Consider the following 25,072-nt stretch of genomic DNA (forward strand, 5'->3'; position numbering starts at 1 on the left):
TGGGGAGAAGTGACGTCATTCAGACGTTGGGGGGGGGGGGGTTGGGAGGGGCTAGCTGGTCGTTAGGGCAACTGACCTCTGCGACCGATTGGAGGCCGGAAATCAGGACTGTCGTTCCCTCTCGAGCGGTAACAGCGCGGTGCATCGTGGGACAGTGGCGGACTCCCGCGCGTTTGGCAGAGCCGGTCACGTGGCACCGAGCCGGCCACGTGGGGTGGCTCAGTTTGGTATCTGGCGCCCAGAGCAGCGCAGGGGCTCTGTGAATGCCAGTGACTGTTACGCGCTATGTTTTACGTTTATTCAGCCACCCATCCACCCGCGCGGCCACAAATGCATTCTTTCATTCATTCCACCTATAAGACGTAAAGGAATACAGATATATTTGTTTACAGCAGGTGCCTAATAGTCTGCAAATGTTTTGCAAAGCAACTATCAAAACCAGGAAAGTGCCTGCTCTCGTTACTCCTACTGGGGTTGACGAACTCGTAAACTAGTATGTAAATTAACACCTTTCGCTTGATGATAAAACAGCGTGCGGTGATTATGATTGGGGAGGTAATCTGGCTGTGATGGTTAAGGAAGATCTTTCTTGTAGATGTGGATTTGGAGGATGAGGCAAAAAACTCCAGGTATGGGGTGCCTGGGTGGCTCAGTTGGTTAAGCATCTGACTCTGGGTTTCGGCTCAGGTCTTGATCTCATGGCTCCTGAATTAAAGCCCTAGGCTCTGGGCTGACAGTATGGAGCCTGCCAGGGATTCTCTCTCCCTCTTTCTCTCTTCACCTCCCTCACTTAAGCACTCTCTCTCTAAAAAATAAATAATAAAATAACCTTTAAAAAAACCCTCCAGGTATGGAGAACAGTGGAAATGATTATTAAGTAGGATAAAACTTGCTGTGCTTAATAGAGGGTGAGCGATGAGGACGGTCTCTAGGAAGACCCAAACTGACCACCGTTAAAGTTGCGAGAAGGGTTCTCCGAATTCACTTTTATCCTATTTAAAACGCATGCATGTTTAAAGCCCGGGGATTTAATTTCTTTTGCAGAAATAAGGGGAGTGTGTTTTTTGGCCATTTTAGTTCTGGTATGTTTTTCTTCCTGGGCGCCTTAGATCGAGATTTCGTTTTTCGTTTTAATGGACAATAGTTACAGGTTAGGATACTGCACCGTCTCAAAACACCTGTTGTTTGAACTGGTGGATTCATTTTCTGAAGCTTTCCCGATTTTTTTAAAAAAAGTGTGTTTAATTGATTCACCGGATTCTGCTGGTACTCGTGGAGCGCCTCATCTTCGTTAGGTGCAGGAAGCTGGGCAGGATGCTGGTTGGGATAATCTACAAAAAGAGCCTGAGACGAGTATGGTAAGGGATCACTAACGTGATCCTTAGGTGAAGGGAAAATCTGCAAAAGTAGCCAAATACACAACTGTAAGATAGAAAGGTGACAAGCACGGATTAACACTGAGGCTGGAAGCCCAGACAGAGAACTACCGGCAGAAAGAACCGCATGCACACAGATTTTGAAGCAACCTCTGTGTGTGGTTTCCATGGAAACGTCCCTCCCGGGCCTCCCCGGAGGTTCCGCCCTCTCGCCGCGAGAGCCAATGATGAGCAGGGAGGGCTCCAGCGCGTGCGCAGAGTGCGATAGCGTGCCAAAGCCCCTCCACGGGTGTGTGGGCGGTGCTGGGGGCGCGCGTGCGCTCTGTTCTTCGGCGCACGCGCGCTCCCAGCATTCAGCGGGCGCGCGGGCGGCGGGCACCTCAGTCCCGGCTGCTGCGGCCCCTGAGCGGACCGAAGCGGCAGGTCGCCGCGGCTGAGGCGGACCGAGGCGGACCAGGTGGAGGAAGGGATCGCCGGTGCACACCCGCCCGCCATGAAGCCCCCCGCAGGTACTGGCTCGCGCGAGGCGGGGCCCCGCTGCCCGGACCCCGGCATCCCCTCCAGCTTCTCGCCTCCCGGGGTCGCGACTTGGGCCTAGGACCCGAGCCCAGTGACCCCCGAGTGACTGGAGCCTGGCGGGGATGGGTCGGTGAGCCGGAGATCCTGTTCCCTCGGCGGCCGAATGAATGGACCAGCTTTCCCAGCGCTTCACTCATTCAACAAACTCCAGGTCGCGGCCGCTAAGGGCGGGTCGGGCCCAGGGGGTGCCGACTCCAGGGGAGACCCTGAGTTCTAGGCGGAGTTCCAGAGTCGGAGACAGGCGTTCAACCAGCAGGAAAGCAAGCGAGCGCCTTAGAGAGTGGTCAGTGGTGGGGCTGAGGGCGGTCCTGAAGGGCTTCTCGGAGGAGGCGGCGTATCAGCCAGGACCCAAAGTGGAGAAGCGGCGGTGCCGCCAAGACCTGCGTGAGGCCTGTCCCAGGTGGCCGGAGCTGCGAGGGTAAACGCGTTTGCGTAGCAACAAGTCATTCTGGCTGGAGCACAGCCCTGGAAGGGCAAAGGGCGTCGTGAAAGGGTTTTCGTTTTGGGAGGGATAGGATGTGCGTGTCGGATTATAGAAAATTCCCCGGGGGTCGTATGATGCCTCCTGGCATTTTCTCTTGCCGGTTTGTCTTCCCCCAGTTCTTTCTCCCAGCTGGCTGCGACGATAATTGCATTTAATGGTAAATCACAACTAGGGTTATTCGGGGAGTGTTGTCTGCCTTGTGTGCTGTAGGGTTGTTAGCTTGGAGACCCAGCTCGGGGGTGGGGATCTGTAGATGCTGCAGAACGGGAGCGTCTGCTCCAGCGTTTCCAATCCTAGCTCCCTCCGGGAAGTTTGGCTGACAGTTCTGGCTTCCACGGGTCTCCCACCTTTCCTGAGCGTCTGGAGCCCTCGGCTACCAGTTAACCCAGACCCACAGCTTCTCTCTGCGGTTCTGAAGTCCAAAATGCTCTGCAGGCACAAAGATTTTCCGGAAGCTCGAAGCAGTCACGTGGCCAGAATACCTGGCCTGTCTTGGCCTAAGAGACTTTTTTTTTTTTTTTTCTCCCACGTAGCAGATGTCAGTGGTCCTCAGCTGGGGAGATCGTGCCTCCCCAGCGGACACTGGGGCAATGTCTGGGGACATCTGTGGTTGTCATGACTCGGGGTGCTCCTGGCATCGAGTGGATGGGCACCAGGGGTGCTGTTCAACACCGTACAGTGCCCAGGGTGGCCTCCACCCCAGAGCGTGACCCAGACACAGGTGTTGATAATAGTGTTAAAAGCCCTGTCCTAGGGATGCCAAACACAGCACCCTGCGAAGATCCGCCCCCCTTTGTCCAGGACCACTGTGGCCCTGCTCCCCTCCCCGCCATGCTGGAAGGGGAAAGTGGGGCACAGGTGGGTGTTTCCTGGAACGGCTTCTGCGTATTCTGCTGGGGGCTCACACAGGACAGGCCTCTGTTCACTAACTCGACAAGTAATTGGGGGAAGGTGTAGCCATCTGAGCCCTACAGGTGCTACAGGGATGCCAGCAGGACATTCAAGAAAGGAAGATTGGCAGGGTCGGGGCTCCGGGCAGAGGGGGCAACCTGTGGGAAGGCCTGGGAGATACCTTGAAGAAAGCCAGTGTGCCTGAGCACAGGGAAGTTGGCAAAACCAACTGGCCAAACCTGCCGTGCAGGACCCAGTGGAGTCGGGATGATCTAGACCAGGGGTCAGCAGACCAGCCTGTAAAGGGCTAATTAGTTCAGTCTTGGCAAGTCACATAGTCTCCTTCTTCGTCACCTTTACCTTATGGGCTGTGCAGAGACAGACTTTGCCAGCCTCTGATATAGACTCCAGTAAAGGTTGGGCTGTAATCCTGAGTGTAGGTGGAGCCCTGGGAAGGGAAAGGGGCAGCCCCACCTGCAAATGAGATGTTTAGAAAGGCGGGGTGCACACAGCATACTAGTTCGCAGCGTTGGAGCTGAAGTCCGACTGCACGGGCTTGAGCCCCCACCTCTGCTGCTTGCTGGTGTGGGATCGTGGCACGAGACTTGCATTCTCCAAATCTCAGGACCCCCGTCTGTAAAATGGGGGCCACATAGGTCCCAGAGTACAGAGCTGTGAATTCAGTGAGGGAACGAAAGCAAAACATCTTTACCCTGAACACCACGTGACAGCAGTTCTAGACCATAATCTCTTATCCAAAAATTCTCGTGGTAGGGATGTTCAGGACTCGGGAATTCCCCTATTTTAGGTAAGTAATATGGTGCGAACGTCACAGTACGACAAGGGACGTCGGAGGTAGCAATCAAACAAATTAACCCCGTGGAGTGCAGATGTATGCCAAGCATCCGCCCCAGCCGGCCGATGTCGGGGCTGGGTCATCATGGGGCATCCTAGGTGCTTGGGGGTGTTGAGCAGCATCCCCAGACCCCGCCGCCCGATGAAGTAGCATCACTCTCCCATCGTGACAAGTGCAAGCATCCCCACAGGTCACCCGGTGTCTCCTGGGTGCAGAATCTTCGTGTGCTATAGAGGATCCGTCAACCTGTGTACCCCCATAGAGCCCCCGGTCCTTGTCAACCTGCATGGGGAAACGGTGCTCCTGGCCTTGCCCTCCAGCCCCTAGTTACTCTAACCCTAATTCTGCCCTCGAAGCAGACACATTCAGTGTGGGGTTCTGTCTTCTCTGTCTAGCCTGTGCCGGAGATGCCCTGGACACAGCGGCCCCGTGCTCCGAGGTGAACTATCTGCGGTGGGACCTGAGCGCCCAGCAAATAGGGGAGCTCACTGTGGAGCTCATCGAGCAAACCAAGCGTGTGTATGACCAGGTGGGCTCCCAGAAGTTTGAAGACGTGTCCTACGAGAGCACCCTCAAGGCGCTGGCTGACGCGGAGGTGTCCTACACAGGTAAATCCAGGTCAGGACCCAGGCGGGGAGGCGGCCTACTCCCCAGGGGCCGTAAAGGATCCCTCGGCCAGGCCAGGGGCAGCCTGGAGGGCTGGTTCTCCTACACACCCTACTGCACTCGTGGCCTGGCATACTTAGTTCTGGGCTGTGTCATCTGAGGGCCCAGAGCGGGACAGCACGTGTGACCACTCTTCTCTCCAGGAGTCAGCTCGGGTGCCAGCCCCGAAACCAGAGCCCCTTCTTACCCCTTTCGTGTCACAGGAGAGCTTTGTCTTCTCTCTGGGCGACTGAACTTGGACCCCTTTTCCTCTCCTCCCCGCTGCCTCCCCCCCTGTGCTTTGGGTAACCTGATGCCGTCAGGTGTCTTCATCACCACCCACCTGGATCCTTGTCTCCCCCTTGCGGTCTGTTTGCTCCCTTTGTGAGGGAAGAATGAGGTGCTCGGTCACATACCTACAGCCCTGCTTCCCAGAGCCCCTGTGTGGAGGTTGATGGCAAGGGGACAGAAGACCAAGCAAGTCTTGCGACGGAGAACTCCGAGCCCCCGGGTCTCTAGCACAAGTCCTTTTCCGGGGGGCCTTTGGGGATCCTGGCAGCGGGGTTCTCCAGGAGCCTCCTGTGCGGGGTGTGCCAGATGGCAGGGGCTGCTCCGCGCCTTCAGGCGGGTGTGCCTCAGGCTCCCCTCCCATCTCTTTCCAGAGAGGCTCGCGGGCATTGCCTGATGCTAATTCCTGCTTCTTGGGCGTGGCCCTGCCAGACATCATTTAGTCTCTCCCCCACTTCACTCCTGCAGGCTTTTGTTTCTGTCTCCTCTCAGTAGCCCACGGAATTTTAGAGGGAACTAAGACTGGATCATGGCCTTCCCCCCAGCCAGCCCCTCTGTCTTTCCACTGCCCTCTGGATGGAGGCCAGGGTCCTTGGTGGTGTTCTGTGTGCTGCACGGTTCCCCCTTTCTGACCCGCCTCTGCACTTTGTGCCTGGCCACGTGGCCTCGCAGTTGCTCACGCTGTCCCGTCTCGGGGCTTCCCACACCCCCCGCTTTGCAGGATGTTGGGCTTCTCTGTGATCACAGATTAACCCCCCGCAGGAGCCCCTTCCTGCACCCCCTCTGCTCACACAGCTGCCTGCGTTGATCTGACAGCATGCACTGTTTTGTTGTCGTGCTTGGTGCGATCACAGGCGCTTGTGAGCCTGTAAATCCCAGACGGACGGATGCTGTTTCTGTCTTTTCACTGTCCCCTCTCGGGCAGCCAGCAGTAGGCCTGCCCTGGGGCCCCGAGCGTGACCAAGCTGCGATTTGAATGCAGCTCTTTCCCAGAGTATGTGCTTTTTAAAACGTAAATGCTCTGTTGAGATCTGATTTATAGACCACTTGAAGCCTACGTTTCAGTGGTTTTTATAGTCACTTGTCTAAGCATCACCATGTTCTAATTCTAGAACATTCTGCCATCCCAAAGGGAAATCCTGTCCCCATTAGCAGTCACTCCCCATCCCTTCTTCAGCTCTTGGCACCCACCAGCCCCCTTCCCATCTGTGGATGAGCCTGTTCTGGACATCGTACACGCCTTGACTCACACACCTCATGTCTGGTTTGCTCTGTGTGTTCAGGGTCCGACCACGGGGCAGCAGGTGTGGGCGCCTCGCTCCTGTTTGCGGCCAAGTGACTTGCTGTGCGTGCCAGACACGTGTGTCTCCGTGCACTTTTGATGGGTGTTTGGGCCATTTCTACTATTTGGTCATTACTGGGCCTGCTGCTGTGCATTTATGTGATTTCTGTGTGATCATGTGTCCTCATTTCACGAGGGTGGGTGCTGGGTCAGGTGATACCTGTTAAAGCTGATGCTCTTATGGGGCGCCGGGTGGCTCTGTTGCTTAAGCATCCGACTCTGGATTTCAGCACAGGTCAAGATCTTGAGGTTGGTGAGGTCAAGCCCCCTGTTGGGCTCTGCACTGAGCACAGCCTGCTTGGGATTCTCTCTCCCTCTCTCTCTGCCCCTCCCCTGCTTACATGCACCCTCTCTTTTTCTCAAAATAAATAAGCTTAAAAACAATTAAGAAAGAAAATTAAAGCTTACGTTGTTATGGCTACTCATGCTTCCTTTATTTATTTACTTATTTACTTAAACGTTTATTTTTGAGAGACAGCGTGAGCCAGTGAGGAGCAGAGAGAGAGACACACACAGAATCTGAAGTAGGCTCCAGGCTCTGAGCTGTCAGCACAGAGCCCAAAGCGAGGCTCAAACTCATGAACCGTGAGATCATGACCTGAGCCAAAGTCGGACGCTTAACTAACTGGGCCCCCCAGGCCCCACCCCCCCGCCATGTTCCCTTTATTTAACGAAGTGTCAGCATGCTCTGTAAATTAGAAAATTGTTTATGAACGTAAGTACTGCTCTCAGCAGCCGTGGCTCTTTCCTGGGCCGGAGCCACTGGAGCCTGTCCCCATCTTGTCAGACTCCTCTGTTAACGGTCCTTCATGGACCTTGGAGTGTTGTGAGTTGAGTCTGTTCCCATTGGCCTCTGAGGTCCCCAAGAACATGGGTGACAGTGTTCCTTTCTTCCAGTGCCCACCCCAGGGCCCGGCGTGGAGAGTGTTCACGGAACACGGAGACACGCGGGTGGGCTACGTGCCGGGCCAGGGTGAGGTCGGTACTTGCCAGTTTCTACCCGGGGCCCGTTTTCACACCTGTCCTGTTTCCCTGTTTCAGTTCAGAGGAATATCCTTGACTTCCCCCAGCACGTTTCTCCATCCAAGGACATTCGGACGGCCAGCACAGAGGCAGACAAAAAGCTGTCTGAATTTGACGTGGAAATGAGCATGAGGCAGGATGTATACCAGAGGATTGTCTGGCTGCAGGTGAGGGGACAGCGACAAGCCCAGCGTCCGCTCAGCCCCGGGACGCGGCTGATGGGGCACGCACCAGGCCCGCTGGAGGTGGAAGACGGGGCGGGAGGTGGGGGGACAGACCGGTGTCCAGGTGGCACTGGAGGGTCAGAACCTCTCTAGATGTGATCGTTCTGTTCCTCAGACTCTAGAAGGTAGAGAGTGAGGAGCCCTGTGGGTGGCTGGTGGGCATCGCTGCGTGACAGTGTGAGTGCACTTAATGACGCTGAACCATGCGCCTAACAGTGGCTAAGGTGGTAAGTTTTACGTTGTATTTTACCACGATAAAAAACATGGAAAAAATGGCAGAAGTGGGGAGGAATGCAAAAATAAAATACAAGATGCCGAAAAAAACTTTTTTTTTTTAACGTTTATTTATTTTGAGAGACCAAGCGTGTGCTCACGAGTTGGGGAGGGGCAGAAAGAGACAGAGAGAGACAGAGAATTCCAAGCAGGCTCCTTGTGGTCAGCACAGAGCCCAACGTGGGGCTCAAACTCATGAGCCGTGAGATCATAAGCTGAGCCGAAACCAAGAGTCAGACGCTTAACTGACCGCACTCACGTGCCCTGTGCCTAGGACTTTCTAAGCCTTCCCTCCGTCCAGCACATCTTTTTACTTTCCTGACCTTGTTGGGTGCCCTGTAGGGCTATCGTCCTGCCTCCTGGGCCACGGCTGCTGATGTCGGAAGTGGACCGAGATGATTCTCTGCTCGTTGTCTTAGCACCTGCTGCCGTGTCCTCTCGATGGCAGGAAGGCACCCGAGTGTGCTTTGGTGCACGGACAGGCGGGTGGCCTGGGGAAGCACAAGCGGTGTCTTACATTCAATTCTCGTTTGAAGATCTTTGCGGGTCAGCGCGCAGTGGGAAGAAATAGCTCAGAGAGCGCCTGTCTGTACTTTGCCCGGTTTCCCCCACGTAACGTATTGCAGAACCGGTCAGTGTCACCACCGGGTTAAAGACCTTGATGCAGCCCCCCAGACTCATTCCCATGTAACTGTTCACCAGGGGAAGACCCTCTGGGCTGCTCTTCGTTTGGGCTGTTCCCCTCAGGCGTTTGTGAACAGGTGTCGTGTGACCCCAGTCTTCATTCTCTGGGATAAACGCCCGGAGCGCAACTGCGGAGTCGGGTGGTAGTCGCACGTCTTGTGCCAAACTGCTCTCCTGGGCGGCTGCCCCATTTCATGCTCCCTCCGGTGACGTTGGAGTGAGTGACCCAGTTTCCCTGCTGCCTCGCCAACATCCAGCAGCATCACGGCTTTTCGTTATAAACAGCTTTGATTTTCTTACTCCAGGAAAAAATCCAGAAGGACTCGTTGAGGCCAGAGGCAGTGCGGTACCTGGAGCGACTGATCAAGCTGGGCAGAAGGAATGGGCTCCACCTGCCCAAAGACACTCAGGAGGTGAGTGCCAGCTGGGGGGGGGGGGGGGGGGGCCTACGATCGCAGGCACCGCCTGAGTCCTGGTGCGCGCTCTGTTGCCTCGGTTCCGGGCAGGGCGGTCTACGTGGAGCAGCTCTCTCTTTGCGCCCGTTCTGCCTCGGATCCTCCAGGGTCCTGGTGAGGCTCTCCTGAGAGCGTGGCGCTGCCTCGGCCGCGGGGAGAGCGCATGGGGCAGGTGGCAGGGCTCAGGGGGTCCTCTCCGTGACTTGGGTGCAATGGCAGTAAGGAGAAGCTCGCTCTGGCTGTGGGTCTCCTGTTCTCGGGACTCTGCGGCGACGGCATGGCTTCCTTCTGACCCCACACGGGGGGGTGGCGGGGGGTGCCCGCACCATGCAGTCCTCCGTGACGCCAGCACTCAGTTCTGACCCGTGTACACGGAGGTAGTGTCAGAAGCCACAGCATCAGGGCTCGGCCCCTCCACGCCGCCCCGACCTGAGGCACCGGCCACAAGTCCAGGATGTCCCTTGGTTCTGACCGACCGGCACTCCTCCCTCGGGTTTAATTCATTCGACAGAGTGGCTCAGAGAACTCGGGAAAAGCTTACTTGCCCTTACTGATCTATCGTGAAGGGTACCACCTAGAACCGCCAGCTGGGAGAGAAGCACAGGGCCAGGTCGGGCGGGGGAGGCACGGAGCTTCGGTACCCTGCGTGCTTCGCCCTCACGGGCACCTCCACTGTTCGCCAACTGGAAACTCCCTTAACCCTGTGCCTTAGGGCTTCTGTGGCCGCCACATCACTTCAGCCCGACTAGTCACTCCATCCGTGACTGACTCCCTAAGTAGGCAGGAGGGACTTCCTTGGCCACCCGCCCCTATCCTAGGGCCTTGCCAAAGGCATCTCATTAGGTTGCACTCAAGTGTGGTGGAAAGGGCTGGTAAGAGATAGCACAGTGTTCCCCACACCTCATCTCTTGAGCTATTTCAGTGTCGTGTTGTCACTGATTCCAAGGGTTTAGGAGCCGTGTGCCAGGAATGGGAACGAAGACTGCATATACGAGTTGCTCATCAAAAGCCCCAGTCGTGGATGGCATCGCCTGCATTCCCTTCTGGGGCAGAGGGTGAGCAGGGCTGCACTTGCCCCCGTCCTGGGTTAATCGCTGGGGGTCTCTGTCCGCTCCACTCCCTTCCCATTTTCTCTGAAGGCCCCGCAGCCACACAGAGGGGATGGCCGGGGCGTGGGCTGTGGACTGGCTGGTTTGCACATGAGGCACACATATGGGTGAGCTGGGTACCATCCCCTGGAACTGGCCACCCTTAGGAGAAGCCCTCCCTTCGGGGTCAGCAAGGCCCCCGATAGGAAAGCACCAGGGCACAGGAGATAAAAGACACAGTTAAAGCAGACACCAGACCCACACCCAGAGCTCAGTGACCGTCTCTCTCTTGTCACTTAGAACTGATTCTACCTTCCGGTTGGAGAATCAGGGAAATGAGGCGTACTTGTGGTTAAAACCAATGCTGGTAAGACTTGAGTCGAATTCCATCTTGGAACTGGAATCCAGTGTGGCGTCTCAGCTTCTGTGGGCGCAGGTGATAAACTCAGCCAGAGCAACGGAAGCACAGTTGTACTTTTTTTTTTTTCCCTTAAGTAAACTTCATGCCCAACATAGGGCTTGAACCCGTGACCCCGAGATCAAGACTCTCATGCTCCTCTGACTGAGCCACCCACGCGCTTGCAGGGCTGTGCTTAAACTTTGTCGTCACGTTGTTGAAAGTCCTGACTGTGACTTGAGAGCCGCTGCACTGGGAGGGACACGGGGGGCTCCGTGTGGAGGAAGGACACTGGCCGTGGGCTGGATAGGGACCCTGAAGCCGAAGCCGTGCCTTGTTTCCTGGGGCACGAGCTGTTTTCATGCCTTAGAACCTTGATTGGCATGGCCGCGTTTGGTTTTGTGAGGCTTCAGCGAGATCAGGAAATAAGTGGAAGCACCCAGCGCAGGGTCATGGCCAACGGAGGCTCAGTGCACCCACGCGGGCTGGTTCTGAGCCCGGGTCTCACCCGAGGAGCCCCCAGTTCACTGCGCAGCTGTCAGCCACACTTGCCCGACACAGAGCAGCTGTTATGCCCGAGGCCTGGGCTGGGCTCCAGGGCCCCCCCTGAGGCAGTGGTGGGCAGATGTTGTGGCCCCAGGGCACCCCCCCCCCTTCAGAAGTTTCCTCCCTGAGCCTTAGCCCCGCTCCTCTGTCAAAATATCCAAATACCTAAGCTGCAGACTCTGAAGGGAATAGGGTCCAGAAGGCTCTTGGCTGGGGACGTACAACAGTAGGGGACGCAAGCCCGAGGTCCCCGGGGTCACCGAGGCCGCTCGGCATGGCCGGTGGGTATCTGCGTGCAGACGGCTCTGCCTGCTTTTCCCGCTTCTCCCACTTCTCCTTGCGGGGGGGGAGCCCCCAGTCCCGGAGGCTGTGCTCCTCACGGCTGTGCTCCTCCCTCCAGAAAATCAAGAGCATCAAGAAGAAGCTGAGTCTTCTGTGCATCGACTTCAACAAGAACCTGAACGAGGACACGACCTTCCTGCCACTCACTCGAGAGGAGCTGGGTACTGGCCCAGGGCCCGGGGGGCGGGGGCGGTGCTGACCTCCCACAGGCTGCCCAAGTCAGTGGGGGGGGGGGGGGGGCGGATTTGCGTCTCATCGCCCTGGGGAGGCGGTTTCTTCACTTGGAGCGCTCAGCACTTTGGAATCAACGTTTCCAGATCCTTCCTCGGGCAGTGGCAGGAGCGCTGAGTTAGGCTGAGGAGGTCTCAGCCGCAAGGCCCCTACCTGCTGCTCTTCTCGCTGTGACCTTCCGAGAGGGGCTGGGCTGAGTCCTGGCTGATTGCTGCTCCCAAATCGGGCCGGACGTGGGCATTTTGAAGGGAAAGTTCAGTTTTTACTTTTTTCCCCCCTTTCCCCAAATGTCTAGTTTTGAAAAATTTCACAGCTGGAGGAAAGTTGCAGGAACAGCACAGTGGGAAGCCCTGTGTACTCAGCCCGTGCCGGCCCCCAGCTGACGTCGCACGTTCTGTCCGTTTACGTGGACAGTGCTGCACGCATCCTTTTCGCTGTCAGACCCCTGTCCGCAGCCTCGTGAGCCTTCCCCAGGACTGAGGCCATCCTTGGCCCCTCCGTGTACATCTTGCACTTGGGAGGTGGAGCCCTGAACAGCAGACCTCCTAGGAGACCCGTCTGGGCTTCCTTACTCTGCTGTCCCAAGGACGTGCCCTTTTTTTTTTTTTTTAATGTTTATTTTTTATTTATTTATTTATTTATTTATTTATTTATTTTAACATTTATTTATTTTTGAGACAGAGAGAGACAGAGCATGAACAGGGGAGGGGCAGAGAGAGAGGGAGACACAGAATCTGAAATGGCTCCAGGCTCTGAGCTGTCAGCACAGAGCCCCACGCGGGGCTCAAACTCACAGACCGCGAGATCATGACCTGAGCCAAAGTCGGACGCTTAACCGACTGAGCCCCCCAGGCGCCCCTTTAATGTTTATTTTTGAAAGAGCCTGTGTGGTGGGGGGGGGGGGGAGGGGCAGAGAGAGAGGGAGACACAGAATCCCAAGCAGGCTCCAGGCTGTGAGCTGTCAGCACAGAGCCTGATGCGGGGCTTAAACTCATGAACAGTGAGATCGCGCCTGAAGCCAAAGTCAGATGCTTAACGTATGGAGCCCCCAGGTGCCCCCGAGGACACTCTTTGTATTTGCTTCCCAGTCAGAGTCATGTCAGGGAGCATCCTGTCTTTACAGGCTCCTTTCTTGTTGAACCACTCCTCAGCTGTTCATGAAAGTGTTTTCGTCCCACCTTTCCTGCCGTGGACACTTCTGAAGAGCCCAGGTGGGCGGGTTTGCTGCCACCTGGGAGAGCCCTGCCAGGGGCTCGGGGACCGGGTTTCCGACCCGTCCCCTGTGAGGTGGTGAAGTGGTGTGGCAGTGGTCCTGTAGCGGCCGTCTCGGGGATGGGGGGCCGGGGCCTCTGCCTGGCTGCCAGAGGCCCCCGAGGGCAGCTTTCTCTTAGGGGTGCCACGGACTCGAGTCTCCTGAACAGGGGCTGGGAGGTCCCTCGGTGCCGTCTTCTGTCGCCCTTCGTTCTGGTTCAGTCCTTCCTGGGGCCTCGGGCGGCAGGTCCCTCCACGTGGACCCCACGTTTAAGGACAGATGCCCGCCATGTTTCCCGGGCAGGGGAGGGTCCTGGGTCTCTGGAATTGGGCAGACGAATCTGCTCACCCACGCCATCCACTGGGCCGGCCTCCCGTAGGCGGCCGGGGACCCCCGCGGAGCTCTGGCAGCCGTGGGACGGGCGGGGCAGTGACCAAGGCTGGAGTCTGGTGGTGCTTGTTTTCTTCCGGTTGCCAAAGAGGGAGTCGGTGCTCAGTTACAGCAACACCGCCTCTCTCTCTATATCCCCCTCCCCGAGTCCCAGCTGCTCTCCCAGCTCACAGGCCCCCAAGAGGCGCCTTGGGGCTGCTGCTGCTCACGCCGCACCGTGAGGGGAAGCTCCTGTGGACAGGCTTCCGACCCCATCATTCCTTGTGTTTGTCCCTCACAAGTCAGCTTTCCCTCCCCCACTTACTAGATTTATCAGCAGTCGTCAGTGTGGACGGGGCCCGTCATTCAGTGGGTTGGGGTCTGCTGCTGTCTCTATTAACTCGATGCTCAAGATGGTCTCAGTGCAACCGCGAGAGCTCCTCCAGGTGGAGGTGGCCCTGTGTTTTCTTGAGCAGCTTCTTTGGGACTCGTGCCCCAGGCCGTTTTGTCCTTGCCCTGCCTGATGTCTAGAAACAGCTGTGGGTGCCGGTGTGCTCACTGCTCCCAGGCCCTGTGGCAGAGTAGAAATGGGCGTCGGCACGCCTCTGTTTACACGCCGAGCCTGGAAGCTGTGACCTCCCAAGCTGTGCCCTGCCCGGCACCGTCCACCCTGCTCCAGAGCGTCCCTTCCTCACCTGTGAGGTGAGGGCCCCAGCCTGGCCTTCAAGGAGGTGTGGGCAGGTCAGAGCCAGGGGTGTGAGGCCTTGGCCCCTGGAGATGTTCAGTGTGAGCTCCAGGGGTCTGAGGGGTAGGCTGTTGCAGAAGCGCAGCCACCGGGATGGCGAGGGCCGCAGGGGTCATCTGTCCTCCGCAGGTGCTGCTGTCCAGGGAAGGGTGAGGGAAGAGACTGCAGTCCCCAGAAGCCCTCTGTCCAGGGTTGAGCCGAGTGGCGCCGCTCCCCCCTAGGAGCCTGGTGGGAAGGGCCGTAGCACCACATCTTCCAGGAGGGGCTGAGGGTGGGGAGGCCGGGCGTGACCCCTGCAGGGCGTGTCCCCTGCAGGCTCCCGTCCCAGCCTGTCCTGTGGGAGGGAAGCCTGGCAGCTTGTCGGGCCCTCAGCAGCCCTGGTCTTGTTCCTGCAGGAGGGCTCCCGGAGGACTTTTTGAACTCACTGGAAAAGGCTGGGGATGACAAGTTGAAAGTCACCCTCAAGTACCCACATTACTTTCCCCTCCTGAAGAAGTGCCATGTGCCGGAGACCAGAAGGAAGGTGGAGGAGGCCTTCAACTGTCGGTGCAAGCAGGTGCGGGGGCAGCGCCCGGGAGTCGCCAGGCCTGTGCTCTGGGCCAGGCTCGGTGGTTGGCAGGCCGTCCGTGTCCACTGCTCCCAGGCCTTACGTTTGCTTGTCCCTGTGTCTGGTGGTGCTCCCTGGGCTCGAGCTCCCTTGTTCTGTTTTGTGTGGTGGCCTGGGCCCTCGAGCTGCAGCCCTGGGCGTCTTCACCGCTCGGACACCTGTTCCCACATGGACACTTGTGTTTGTTGTCCCCGCCCCAGCGTGGCCTCGGCCTCATTCCTCCTGCTCAGTGTCTGCAGCAGGTGATGGAGGGGCCCTTCGGCCTCCTTGGGGACACCATGGTGCTTGCGTGGCTGGGGGACGGGAGCCGCCGGCTGGAGGCTGAGCCCCTTACAGGGTGACAGGGAAGCGTGTGCTCAGGTCCCGTGTTTCCCGCTTCCCGGACTGAAGACCGACCACGCTGGCCTTAAGGAAATGATGTTTTCAGGTCGCCTCCCTCAGATCGAGATGTGGCCCTAGAGAAGCCCGCTCACACGGGCGGGGGCTGCAGGAACGGGGGTGGTGGCTCGTGGAGGAGCCAGGAATTCTGGTTCTGGTGGGGATGTGCCACTTCTGGGGTGTCAGCAGCAACTTTATACTGTTGAGAGCAGAGCCCGCAGGTCTGTGATCAGGACTGGTGGGGTCGACATCGCCTCGTCCTCGTGGCCTGTCCCACCCCCAGCCTCGACCCCAGAGCTCCGGGGGAGCTGGCGTGTTGTCTGGTGCCGTGGCCCTGAGCCCCCTTGTCAGGAAGGTTTCCACTCAACTTCCTGCCTGTGGACCTGATTGGTGGGAGCATCCTGATTTTTGTTTTTGTTTTTTTTAATATTTGGCGGAGGGGCAGAGAGAGGGAGGCAGAGAATCCCAAGCAGCCTCTGCGCCATCAGCGCAGAGCCCAGCGTGAGGCTTGAACTCATGAACTGTGAGATCATGACCTGAGCCCAAGTCCTGGGTCGGACGCTCACCCAGCAGCCACCAGGCACCCCGTGGGCGCTGCGTTCTGCACAACCCTCTCTTTCGCTTGGAAACGAGTCCCATGCGTTTCATTTTGTGTTGGTCCCGTGAGTTTGGTTGGCTGGGTCAGCCCCTCGGAGGTGCCTGGGGACAAGGGAGGGCCCTTGAGCCTGGGGCCAGGCCTGGACCGGTGGGGAGCTCCCCGTGCACACCCCCCGAGGCTCTCCTGCAGTCTCGGCCCCATGTTGCTCTCCGCTCACGGCCTCAGAACCCCTCACAGTTTACGCTCCTCCTGGGTCCAGATGAGACTCGAGGGTTCATAGAGACTCAGGTGTTATGGCAGGGTCACGTGGCGGGCACCGAAATCTAGGCCAGGGAAAGGAGGGAGGGAAATGAGCCAGCTGGGTCCTGGCGGTCCAGAACTGTGCTGGCCACAGGGCCCAAGTGGGAGTGGTGGGCCCGGCACCCACAGAGCTGGTTGCTGGTCGGTTCTAGGAGAACTGTGCGATCCTCAGAGAGCTGGTGACCCTGCGGGCCCAGAAGTCCAGTCTGCTGGGGTTCAGCACGCACGCCGACTACGTCCTGGAGATGAACATGGCTAAGAGTAGCCAGGTGGTGGCCACGTTCCTAGGTAAGCCTCGCCTCCCCTCAGCCTCCTGCCATGGGTTCCAGGAGCGGGGTTTAGGTGGTTCTTGACTGCGACGTGCAAACGCCTCGGAGAGCCGTGTCCTGTCCACCCCAGAGGGAATCCCAACACCTCCCTAGCCCTGTTCAGCCTCGAGGGGCCCCAGCCCAGCAGCCAAGCATGGGGCTCTGGGGTGAGGCTGAGTCCGCCTGGCCCTGTGGCTTCCTGGCATGAGCTCTGGGCCAGCGTCCCCACTGTGGCCATCCTTTCCCGCCCGTGGACGGGGCAGAGCCCCCCTGGCTGCTGAGGGCGATGTATCACCCGTGTTTGAGTCGTGCTGGCGGCCCGGGCCTTCCTCCCGGGTGGGGCGCCGGGGCCATCGTGCCGCGGCCTGGGGCCTGTGGGGGCGGCCGCCGCAGGAGGTATAGCCTTGCCTTCCCCTCTGTCCTCCCCAGACGAGTTGGCCCAGAAGCTGAAGCCCCTCGGGGAGCAGGAGCGGGCCGTGATCCTGGAGCTGAAGAAGGCCGAGTGCGAGAAGCGGGGCCTGGACTTCGACGGGCGCATCAACGCCTGGGACATGCGCTACTACATGAACCAGGTGGAGGAGACCCGCTACAGCGTGGACCAGAACCTGCTCAAGGAGTACTTCCCCATGCAGGTGGTCACCAAGGGACTGCTCAGCATCTACCAGGAGCTGCTAGGGCTGACCTTCAACCTGGAGGAGAACGCCACCGTGTGGCACGAAGACGTGAAGCTGTACTGCGTGAGGGACTCGGCCTCCGGGAAGGTCATCGGGAAGTTCTACCTGGACCTTTACCCGAGGTGCGTGTGAGCTGGGCGACCCTTCTCTGAGCCTCAGCGTTTCCATCTGTGAAATAGGTTGTGTCCGCCACAGCGCGGGGCCAGGTGAGGGGCCGGGAACGTTCACCGTCCAGGGAGGCGGGTGGGTGCCCGGGAGGTTCTGCCCGAGTGGGGGGGACGGGTGGTGGGGCAGGACCCCCGCTCCTGAGAAGGAAGCTTGAGCCTCTCAATCTGTCCAGTCGTCCGGGTTGATTAGGGGCTGCAGAGTCAGAGAGTGGCGGAATCGGGGACCCTTATGGGCCTCTCTGGGCCAGCTGGGGGATGGAGTAGATCCCTGGCTGGGCCTGACACTGCCTCCTTCCCCAGGGAAGGGAAGTACGGGCACGCGGCCTGCTTTGGCTTGCAGCCGGGCTGCCTGCGGCAGGACGGGAGCCGCCAGATCGCCATCGCGGCCATGGTGGCCAACTTCACCAAGCCCACCCCGGATGCCCCCTCCCTGCTGCAGCACGACGAGGTGGAGACCTACTTCCATGAGTTTGGGCACGTGATGCACCAGCTCTGCTCTCAGGTGGGTGCAGGGGGCGCGGGGGCGGGCGGTGCTGCTGGTTAGCGGGTCCGGAGGCAGCCTCCTCCCTGGTGGAGTCTTCCTCTGATGTCCCCATGGCCACAGTAATGCCCTGTTGTGCCACTCTCCGGCATGGAGCCCTACAGACGGCCGGCTTCATGGGTAGTATGTGCTCCCCCAGCAGCAGGGGCTGGGGGTCTGACATCAGCTGTCCAAGGGCCGGTTCCTCGTGAGGCCGCTCTCCTTGGGGTGCAGACGGCTGTGTTCTCCCCCTGTCTTCATAGGGTCGTTTCTCTGTGCATGTCTGCGTCCTCATCTATTTCTCTTTTTTAAATATTTATTCACGTTGAAAGTTTGCATGCGTGTGCACAAACAGGGGTGGGGCAGAGAGAGAGAGAATCCCAAGCAGACTCCATGCTGTCAGTGCAGAGCCCGGCGTGGGGCTCAGTCTTACAACCATGAGGTCATGACCTCAGCCGAAATCAAGAGTTGGACGCTCAACTGATTGATTGAACCACCCAGGTGCCTCCCTCATGTCTTATAAGGACAGCGGTCGTTGGATTAGGACCACCCCAGTGATGTCATTTTAAGTTGAATACCTCGGTGATTGTTCACCAAGGTGTGTAGCTGCCAACCAGATGTTTTGGAACATTTCCGTCGTCCAGAAAGAGTCTTCACGTCCCTTAGTTGTCCCCACTCCTCCCCCGGCCCCCATGAGCCCCCTTCCCGTCCATGGAAGAGCCTGTTCTGGACGTTTCACAAATGTGGACTCACACCCCGTGTGGCCTCTCGTGTCCGGTTCCCTCCCTGAGCGTCATGTGTTCAGAGATCCTTACGCCGGGCAGCGGGTGTGGGCGCCTCACTCCTCGTGGCCGAGGGACATGTGTGTGCGTGGGTAGAGCGCTGAGAAGTATCTTTTGAGCAGATGTTGACTGTCGTGTTTTTCTCTTTCACATTTTGCATCTTTGTGTCTTGTTGAAGAAATCATTTTGTAACCCAAGACACTAAGTTTTTCTAATTTTCTAGAAGTTTCAGTTTCAGCTCTTTGTGTTGGTCTGCCATCCACTGAGTTAAGTGTTGTATGTGGTGTGAGGTTGGGGGTTGGCCCTCACCTACAAGCAGCCACGCAGGGCACAGCCAGTGTCTACACAGCACTAGCCCCGTGCATCCTGGTCTCCTTGTCAGCCCTGCTCACGTGCCCTCTTCCTGCCTCCGCGCCGTGCTCTTACTGGTCATTTCCCAAAACTAGAACTCTCGTGGCTCCCTCATTTCCTTCAGGCCTTTTCGGACACACGTTACCACCATTCAGAGTTGTGTAAAGTTGCCGCCCACACGGAGTTCGCGGATACTGAGGCACCGCCCCTGGGGGAACACACAGGTCCCTGCGAGCCTCTGGTCACGACCCACCGATATGTAACCTCGCGCCACGTGTTTCTGTTGAAAGACCCCTTTCCTGCGTCGTGGCCGTAACGCTGAACTCACGGCCGACGGTGCTATAGCTCGTGCCTGAAGGAAGGGCCTCTGCCCCGTGTGCTCTCTCGGCACATCACAGCCTTCTTGTGCTCAGGAACACCAGACAGTGCTTCAGCGTGACAATTGGGATCCGTTTCAGGCAGAAACCTACAAAACCACCTACAAAAACAGAAATGCAAATAAAAAGGTGGGGGGGCTCTTGGTAGTTGATGAAAAGGACACTGGTTTACAGTCAGAGCTGAAACCCAAAGGCAGAGCATCAAAGGGTCACAGGGTGCCGCAGGTGTTGGTTTTTTTGGGTTGAAAAGTTTAGCAAGTAGGGGTGCCTGGGTGGCTCGGTTTAGCATCCGACTTCAACTCAGGTCATGATCTTACAGTTCATGAGTTCTAGCCCTGCGTCGGGCTCTGGGCTGACAGCTCAGATCCTGGAGCCTCCTTTGGATTCTGTGTGTTCCTCTCTCTCTGCCCCTCCCCCCACTCACATATGGTCTCTTCTCTCTCTCAAAAACAAATATTAAAAAAAAAAGTCTAGCAAGTAGGTGAGGTCACAGAGGTTGTCAGTAACAAGGGCAGCGTGTGCCTCCCCCAGCCCCCCACCGTTGCCCCGCTTCACTCTGGGCCGGGCAAGGACTCGCCCAAGGTCGTGTGGCTCATTTGGCTGCCAGAGCCAGGTTCTAGCACTACTTGACCAGGTGCCGTGTTTTTCAGGAAAATTTCAGACCAAAGTGGAGACAACACCGGGTGCCTTCCCATGCTGCCTTCCAGATCCCTTCGTTTCCGGGCCAATGCCTTTTGGAGTGTAGGGCTTTTTGAGAGCAGTGGCTTTATAGGTGGAAGAAGGGAGCATAGGTGGCCTTCAAGGGTGGGCATGCTCCCCGCCTCCTCATGTACTGGGCTGACAGCCCCCCAGGAGCCTCAGGTTTTGGGGCCTCGCGCAGCTGTTGTCTGCTCGCCCTGGTGTGCTTGTTGGGGGGGCACTGCATGCCCGTGTGCCCAGGCAAGGCCAGTGGGCAGGAGCGGATCGGGCAGGGTCCAGACCTTCCTGCGGCTCTGTCCGTCCATGCAGGCGGAGTTCGCCATGTTCAGCGGGACGCACGTGGAGCGGGACTTCGTGGAGGCACCTTCACAGATGCTGGAGAACTGGGTGTGGGAGAAGGAGCCGCTGCTCAGGATGTCCCAGCACTACAGGACGGGCGACACCATCCCCCAGGAGCTGCTCGACAAGCTCATCAAGTCTCGGCAGGCCAACACAGGTGCCCGCGGTGGGGGGGCCGCTCTCCTGCCCAGGCCTCTGGGAGGGGAGGGAGTCCTTCACGCCTCGCCCATTGAGGGCAGGCGTGTGCCCTCATGGGTTTTCTCCACCGCCTGGTCAGGAGCACAGAGCCAGCCTCCCCATCTCCTTCCGCCCCCCAGGTCTCTTCAACTTGCGCCAGATCGTCCTGGCTAAGGTGGACCAGGCCCTGCACACCCAGACGTCTGCAGACCCAGCTGAGGAATATGCCCGCCTCTGCCAGGAGATCCTTGGGGTCCCAGCCACACCAGGTAGCCACTCGCGAGCTGGGCCCACCTTGGGGGTTGGGGCTCAGCCATTCCCCGAGTTGGAAGGATCTAGTGATTTTTTTTTTTTAAATGTTTTTATTCCTTTTTGAGAGAGACAGTGTAAGCGGGGGAGGGCCAGAGAGAGAGGGAGACACAGAATCCAAAGCAGTCTCCAGGCTCTGAGCTGTCAGCACAGAGCCCAAAGCAGGGCCTGAACTCACAGACTGTGAGATCATGACCTGAGCTGAAGTCAGACGCTTAACCGACTGAGCCACCCAGGCGCCCCGGAAGGTTCTAGTGATGTTTGAAGGGAGTCAGGCCAATTTACAGGTTGCAGCTGAGGCCCAGGAGGAAGCACACGGCTTCAGGCCGGCCGCGGGTGCATGTGGGCAGCTCTGCCCTTTCTTGCTGTGCCTCCTACTGCTCAGGCCGCGTGCTGCTCCATCGCCCCTGGCACCTGTGCCCTCCGACATGCTGCTTTGGAACAAGCCCGGAAAGGTGCGGGAAGGACCAGGGATTTCACACCCTGGAGATAGTAGATAAAGTATTAACGCGTATGCTCGCCCGCCCGTCAGTAGCACAAATGCTCGGATTAACATGATTGAAGATAATCGGCATTTTGGTGTAGGGCATGTGGCGTTGGTTTATTCCATAGCGTGTAGAAAGTTCCTTCAAAAAGCTGTTTTATTTTTATTTTAGAGAGAGGGGAACAGAACGCATGTGCGCAGGGGAGGTGCAGAAAGAGAGAGAAAGCGAATCCTGAGCAGGCTGCATGCTCAGCACGGAGCCCAACGTAGGGCTCGATCCCATGACCCTGGGATCGTGACTTGAGCCAAAATCAAGAGTCAGACGCTCATCCGCCTGAGCCACCCGGCGTCCCTCCTTTTGCATAAACTGTTGAGCGTCAGCAGATAGTGGGCAAAGATGTATTTCCCCGGGCCAAGTTGTCCAGCTCCTGCTTTCTAGAAGTGTCGGGCCAGTTCTCCTTCCGGGTGTGTGGGGGCCGTCTCTCGTGGGGCCCGGGGGATGCCCGGGGCCGCAGCGAAAGCCGCACCGCATCTGTCCCAGGGACCAACATGCCTGCGACCTTCGGCCACCTGGCAGGTGGCTATGACGCCCAGTACTACGGCTACCTGTGGAGCGAGGTGTACTCCATGGACATGTTCCACACGCGCTTCAAGCAGGAGGGCGTCCTCAACGGCAAGGTGGGGGAAGGCTGGCCGCTCACTGGGGCGGGGGGCGGGGGCACACCTGCCCGTGGAGGGAGCAGGTGACCTTTCAGCTCTGCTCCCCGCTGCCCAGGACCAGGCGGGGAGAGCCGAGGCGCCTGCTGGTCTTTGCCGGGTGCTCAGCCGGCTTTCCAGACCTGTGTTCAGCCACCATGGGGGCTTGACCACCCGTGTTGTGGGGCTCGGCCTGGGCCTCGCTCCCTGTGCAGACGAAGGGCCCCGAGGAGTTTCTGAGGACGGGCTTCCTGTACACGTGTGCTCGTGCACAGTCACTCACACGTGCTCACGAATGCACGTGCGCTCGTGCCCACGCGTTCTCTCTGGTGCTGATTCAGGCGCCCGCGAGCCCGCTTGTGGCTGGGAGAGGGGAGGGGAGGGGATGTGCGAGGGCTGATCTGGGTCTACCCCCAGCAGGTCGGCATGGACTACAGGAGCTGCATCCTGAGACCTGGCGGCTCCCAGGACGCCAGCGTCATGCTGAAGCTCTTCCTGGGCCGAGACCCCAAGCAGGACGCCTTCCTCCTGAGCAAAGGGCTGCAGGTGGACAGCAGCGAGCCGCCGGCCTGCTGACATGCCAGGGCTCCGAGGGCCCCAGGCCGCGGGCTCAGCCCCGCCCCGGCTCCCGCCACCCGGGAAACGGGGTGCTTGCTGCTCAGGGTGGGGGCGGGGGTGGGGCGAGGGGAGGGGCTCTTCGCCCTCCCTGTTCGTTCCCCGCGTCCGGTCTCCACAGGCCGCCCTCGGTGGCCGGCCCGGGCTGGCGAGGTCTTCTCAACGTGCCTGGAGAACTCTGAGCAGTCGAGCCCGCCACTTTGTTGCACTAACCCGTCCCTTCCCGGGAAGTTTTCTGAGTGAAAAATGGTTCTTTGAAATGCTGCCATTAAAAAGAAAAAAAAAAAAAGAAAAGAGCGAGACTGTCGGCCCGGTCCCTGACTCTGTCCCTCCTGCCACAGAAGAGCGGGCTGTCACAGGTGGATGGAGCGTTTACTGTGCTCAGTAAGCCCTAGACGTGGTTGTGATCAGCCCCCGGGCCAGGGACAGCTGCTCTGCGTGAAGTGTTCTGGATGGTGACGGGTGTGGGTCTCTGGGAGCTGGTCGAGCTGTCACAGCGCGTGCGGGGACAGGCCCGCGGAGGAGACCCGCGGCACGGGTGTGGCCATACCGCTCTCCAAGCTGCTGCCGGCTGCCCCCTTTCCTGTGCAGCCCACGTAGGACCGGGCTCAGCCCTTCCTCGGAGCCGCAAGGCCAAGACCGCCCGCCCGCCTGTGCCCATGCAGGGGGGTAGCTGGAGCATGCAGCGAGCCGCAGCCCGCCCTCCGGCCCCTGAGCCAGCCTACTGGGCAGAGCTCCTGTCCCCACCCCTTGGACACACTCAGGGATTTGTGATGTGACGGTTTCTGATTAGCGGGCACAGTTGCTGGAAGCCAGGCTGTGACCTTCTGGTCCGTGTGACCTTGAGTAAGGCATATGTGTGGCCCTCTTGGCCCAGCCCTGTCTGGCTGGTGGCAACGCAGCCAAGTCTCGGTAATGGCGGGGGGCCTTCCTGGGGCCTCTGGTAATTGTTCAGAACGCCTTAGGTCATGCTTTCTGGTGGCAGTGGGAATTCGGAAGGGGTTCTTGAGCAGGACGGGTACGTATCCCGCCTCCACTTGGTCTGGGCCATCCCGTGTTTGCTTCCCTGGTCTCTGAGCTCCGTGGGAGCCCTGCCGCCTGCTCCTGAATGGTCCCCACCAGTCCTTTGCCCCTTGCAGAGGGACCGGTCAGGGGAGTGGGGAACCAGGTGGCTGTGTCTGTGGGGCCCCCTTGCCCGCCCATCCTCAGCAGGCCCGGGCTGGGCGGCTGTGGCCTGGACTGTGGCATCTGCCCTTATGCACACCCGGCTCGCTTCCTGCTCCCACTTCTGTGCGGGGACGAGGGCCCGAAGCTCGTGTGCCCCTGGCTGGTGGGTGAGCCCCTGGCGTGTGAGGGCTCTGCTAGGAGGGAGGGGGTGAGACCCATGTGAGGCTGCTGCTGCTTACTCTTAAACCATCTGGGGCCCAAGGAGGCGCAAAGACACCAACACAGATGAGCAGGGCTTGCTTCAGGGGCCTCTGGCCAGTGGTAGTCACGTTGGGGGGCTGGGGCTCTCTTTCCTGCACAGAGACCCCAGATGGCCGCTACCTGGTCCCTGTGCAAAGTCTAGGTGGGGTGCCGGCACCCCAGCGGCGTGCTGGGCAGTCGGGGGCCGGGGAGGGAGGATGCCCAGGCCTCGGGGGTCCCCGGGTGGGCAGATGAAGGGTTGGCACACGGGGCCCGCTCGGTGCTGCCTGCCGCCCGCTGGCTGAGAGCCGCTGGCTTTGTGCGCCCGCACCTGCTCTCGAGGTCCGTTGGGGACGCTGGGGAGAGAGAGCCGTTGGATCCTTCTGGTTGGTGGGCTGGAGCAGCCATCTTGACTCGCCCTCCCCTGGGGGCTGTTGCAGGTGGGGCGTCTCCGGACCGGGGTCGGGGTCCACACCTTCCCGGGCATCCCCATCCAGCAGCACCAGCCGGAGCCAGCAGCCCGGCGAGAGATGGCCCGGTGCGGCCTCGCTGCTGAGCACGGCTTGCTTGTCTGGGAACCCACAGGTGGATCCCGGGCTGGATCTCGGGGCTGCACTGTTGCGTGAGTGGGGCCCCAGGTGCACTTTGGGCACAGGCTGGGCCAGGTGGGAGCCCATGTGACCTGGGAAAGCAAGCTGACCTTGGCTGCTCACGCACCCCGAACTTCCCGTGAGCTTTCCTGCCGGCCCCGCAGCACGTGAGACGGGGTGGGGCTCTGCTTAATCCCAGAGGGGCCCCCGGGCGCCAGGTTAGGGTAAGGCACTGCCCAGCCCTCGGGCCAGAATGCAGTTCACCAAGACAAACAGCATCACTGGGCCGGTGCTGGCGCCCTCGTGACTTCTGTTGAAACCGGGAGGAGAAATTCTGTGTCCCCCGCCCCAGACTGGAGACCGGGGTCACAGGCTGTGGGCCGCGTGGAGCCGCTGGACGAGTGAGGCCGGGAGGCCCCGGGGGAGACCACAGCCTGCTCCACACGCTGCCTGGGCGCCCGCTTCAGCTTCACGCTGAGCCAGCGAGTTCCCTTTCCTGCTTTGGCCAGTTTGAGCAGCCCTCTGTCACTCGTAACCCAGAGTTCTGCCCTTGACCCCGTCCCTGCCGACCCTGCCCTTCCCCCGCCCCAGGTATGTGGCCGCT

The 25,072-nt window shown here is 59.1% G+C and overlaps 1 protein-coding gene across 2 annotated transcripts; it reads left to right on the forward strand.

Annotated features, from left to right (window-relative positions):
* The first annotated feature begins 1,724 nt into the window (after positions 1-1,724).
* THOP1 (thimet oligopeptidase 1) lies at positions 1,725-22,768 on the forward strand. Of its 2 annotated transcripts, none has more exons than XM_019439256.2 (13): positions 1,725-1,885; positions 4,582-4,794; positions 7,503-7,651; positions 8,971-9,078; positions 11,552-11,654; positions 14,486-14,646; positions 16,126-16,261; positions 16,711-17,077; positions 17,423-17,624; positions 20,161-20,347; positions 20,508-20,636; positions 21,702-21,838; positions 22,274-22,768. In XM_019439256.2, the coding sequence occupies exons 1-13, from the start codon at positions 1,870-1,872 to the stop codon at positions 22,430-22,432; spliced, it is 2,067 nt and encodes a 688-aa protein (XP_019294801.2). In that variant the 5' UTR covers positions 1,725-1,869; the 3' UTR covers positions 22,433-22,768. The 2 variants fall into 2 exon arrangements, with proteins under 2 accessions (XP_019294801.2, XP_019294802.2); XM_019439257.2 differs by having other exon boundaries at positions 22,277-22,768.
* Positions 22,769-25,072: the final 2,304 nt, after the last annotated feature.

This window comes from Panthera pardus, unplaced genomic scaffold (assembly GCF_024362965.1).
Source record: "Panthera pardus isolate Hobbes unplaced genomic scaffold, ASM2436296v1 HiC_scaffold_8, whole genome shotgun sequence".
Taxonomy (NCBI): Eukaryota; Metazoa; Chordata; class Mammalia; order Carnivora; family Felidae; genus Panthera; species Panthera pardus.

What these genes read in the sequence shown, in the direction of transcription:
- THOP1 (XM_019439256.2), top strand. An exon ending in TGCCCAAAGACACTCAGGAG is followed by an intron (nt 9,079 to 11,551) that starts GTGAGTGCCAGC and finishes TCCTCCCTCCAG; the next exon opens with AAAATCAAGAGCATCAAGAA. An exon ending in GGTGGTGGCCACGTTCCTAG is followed by an intron (nt 16,262 to 16,710) that starts GTAAGCCTCGCC and finishes TGTCCTCCCCAG; the next exon opens with ACGAGTTGGCCCAGAAGCTG.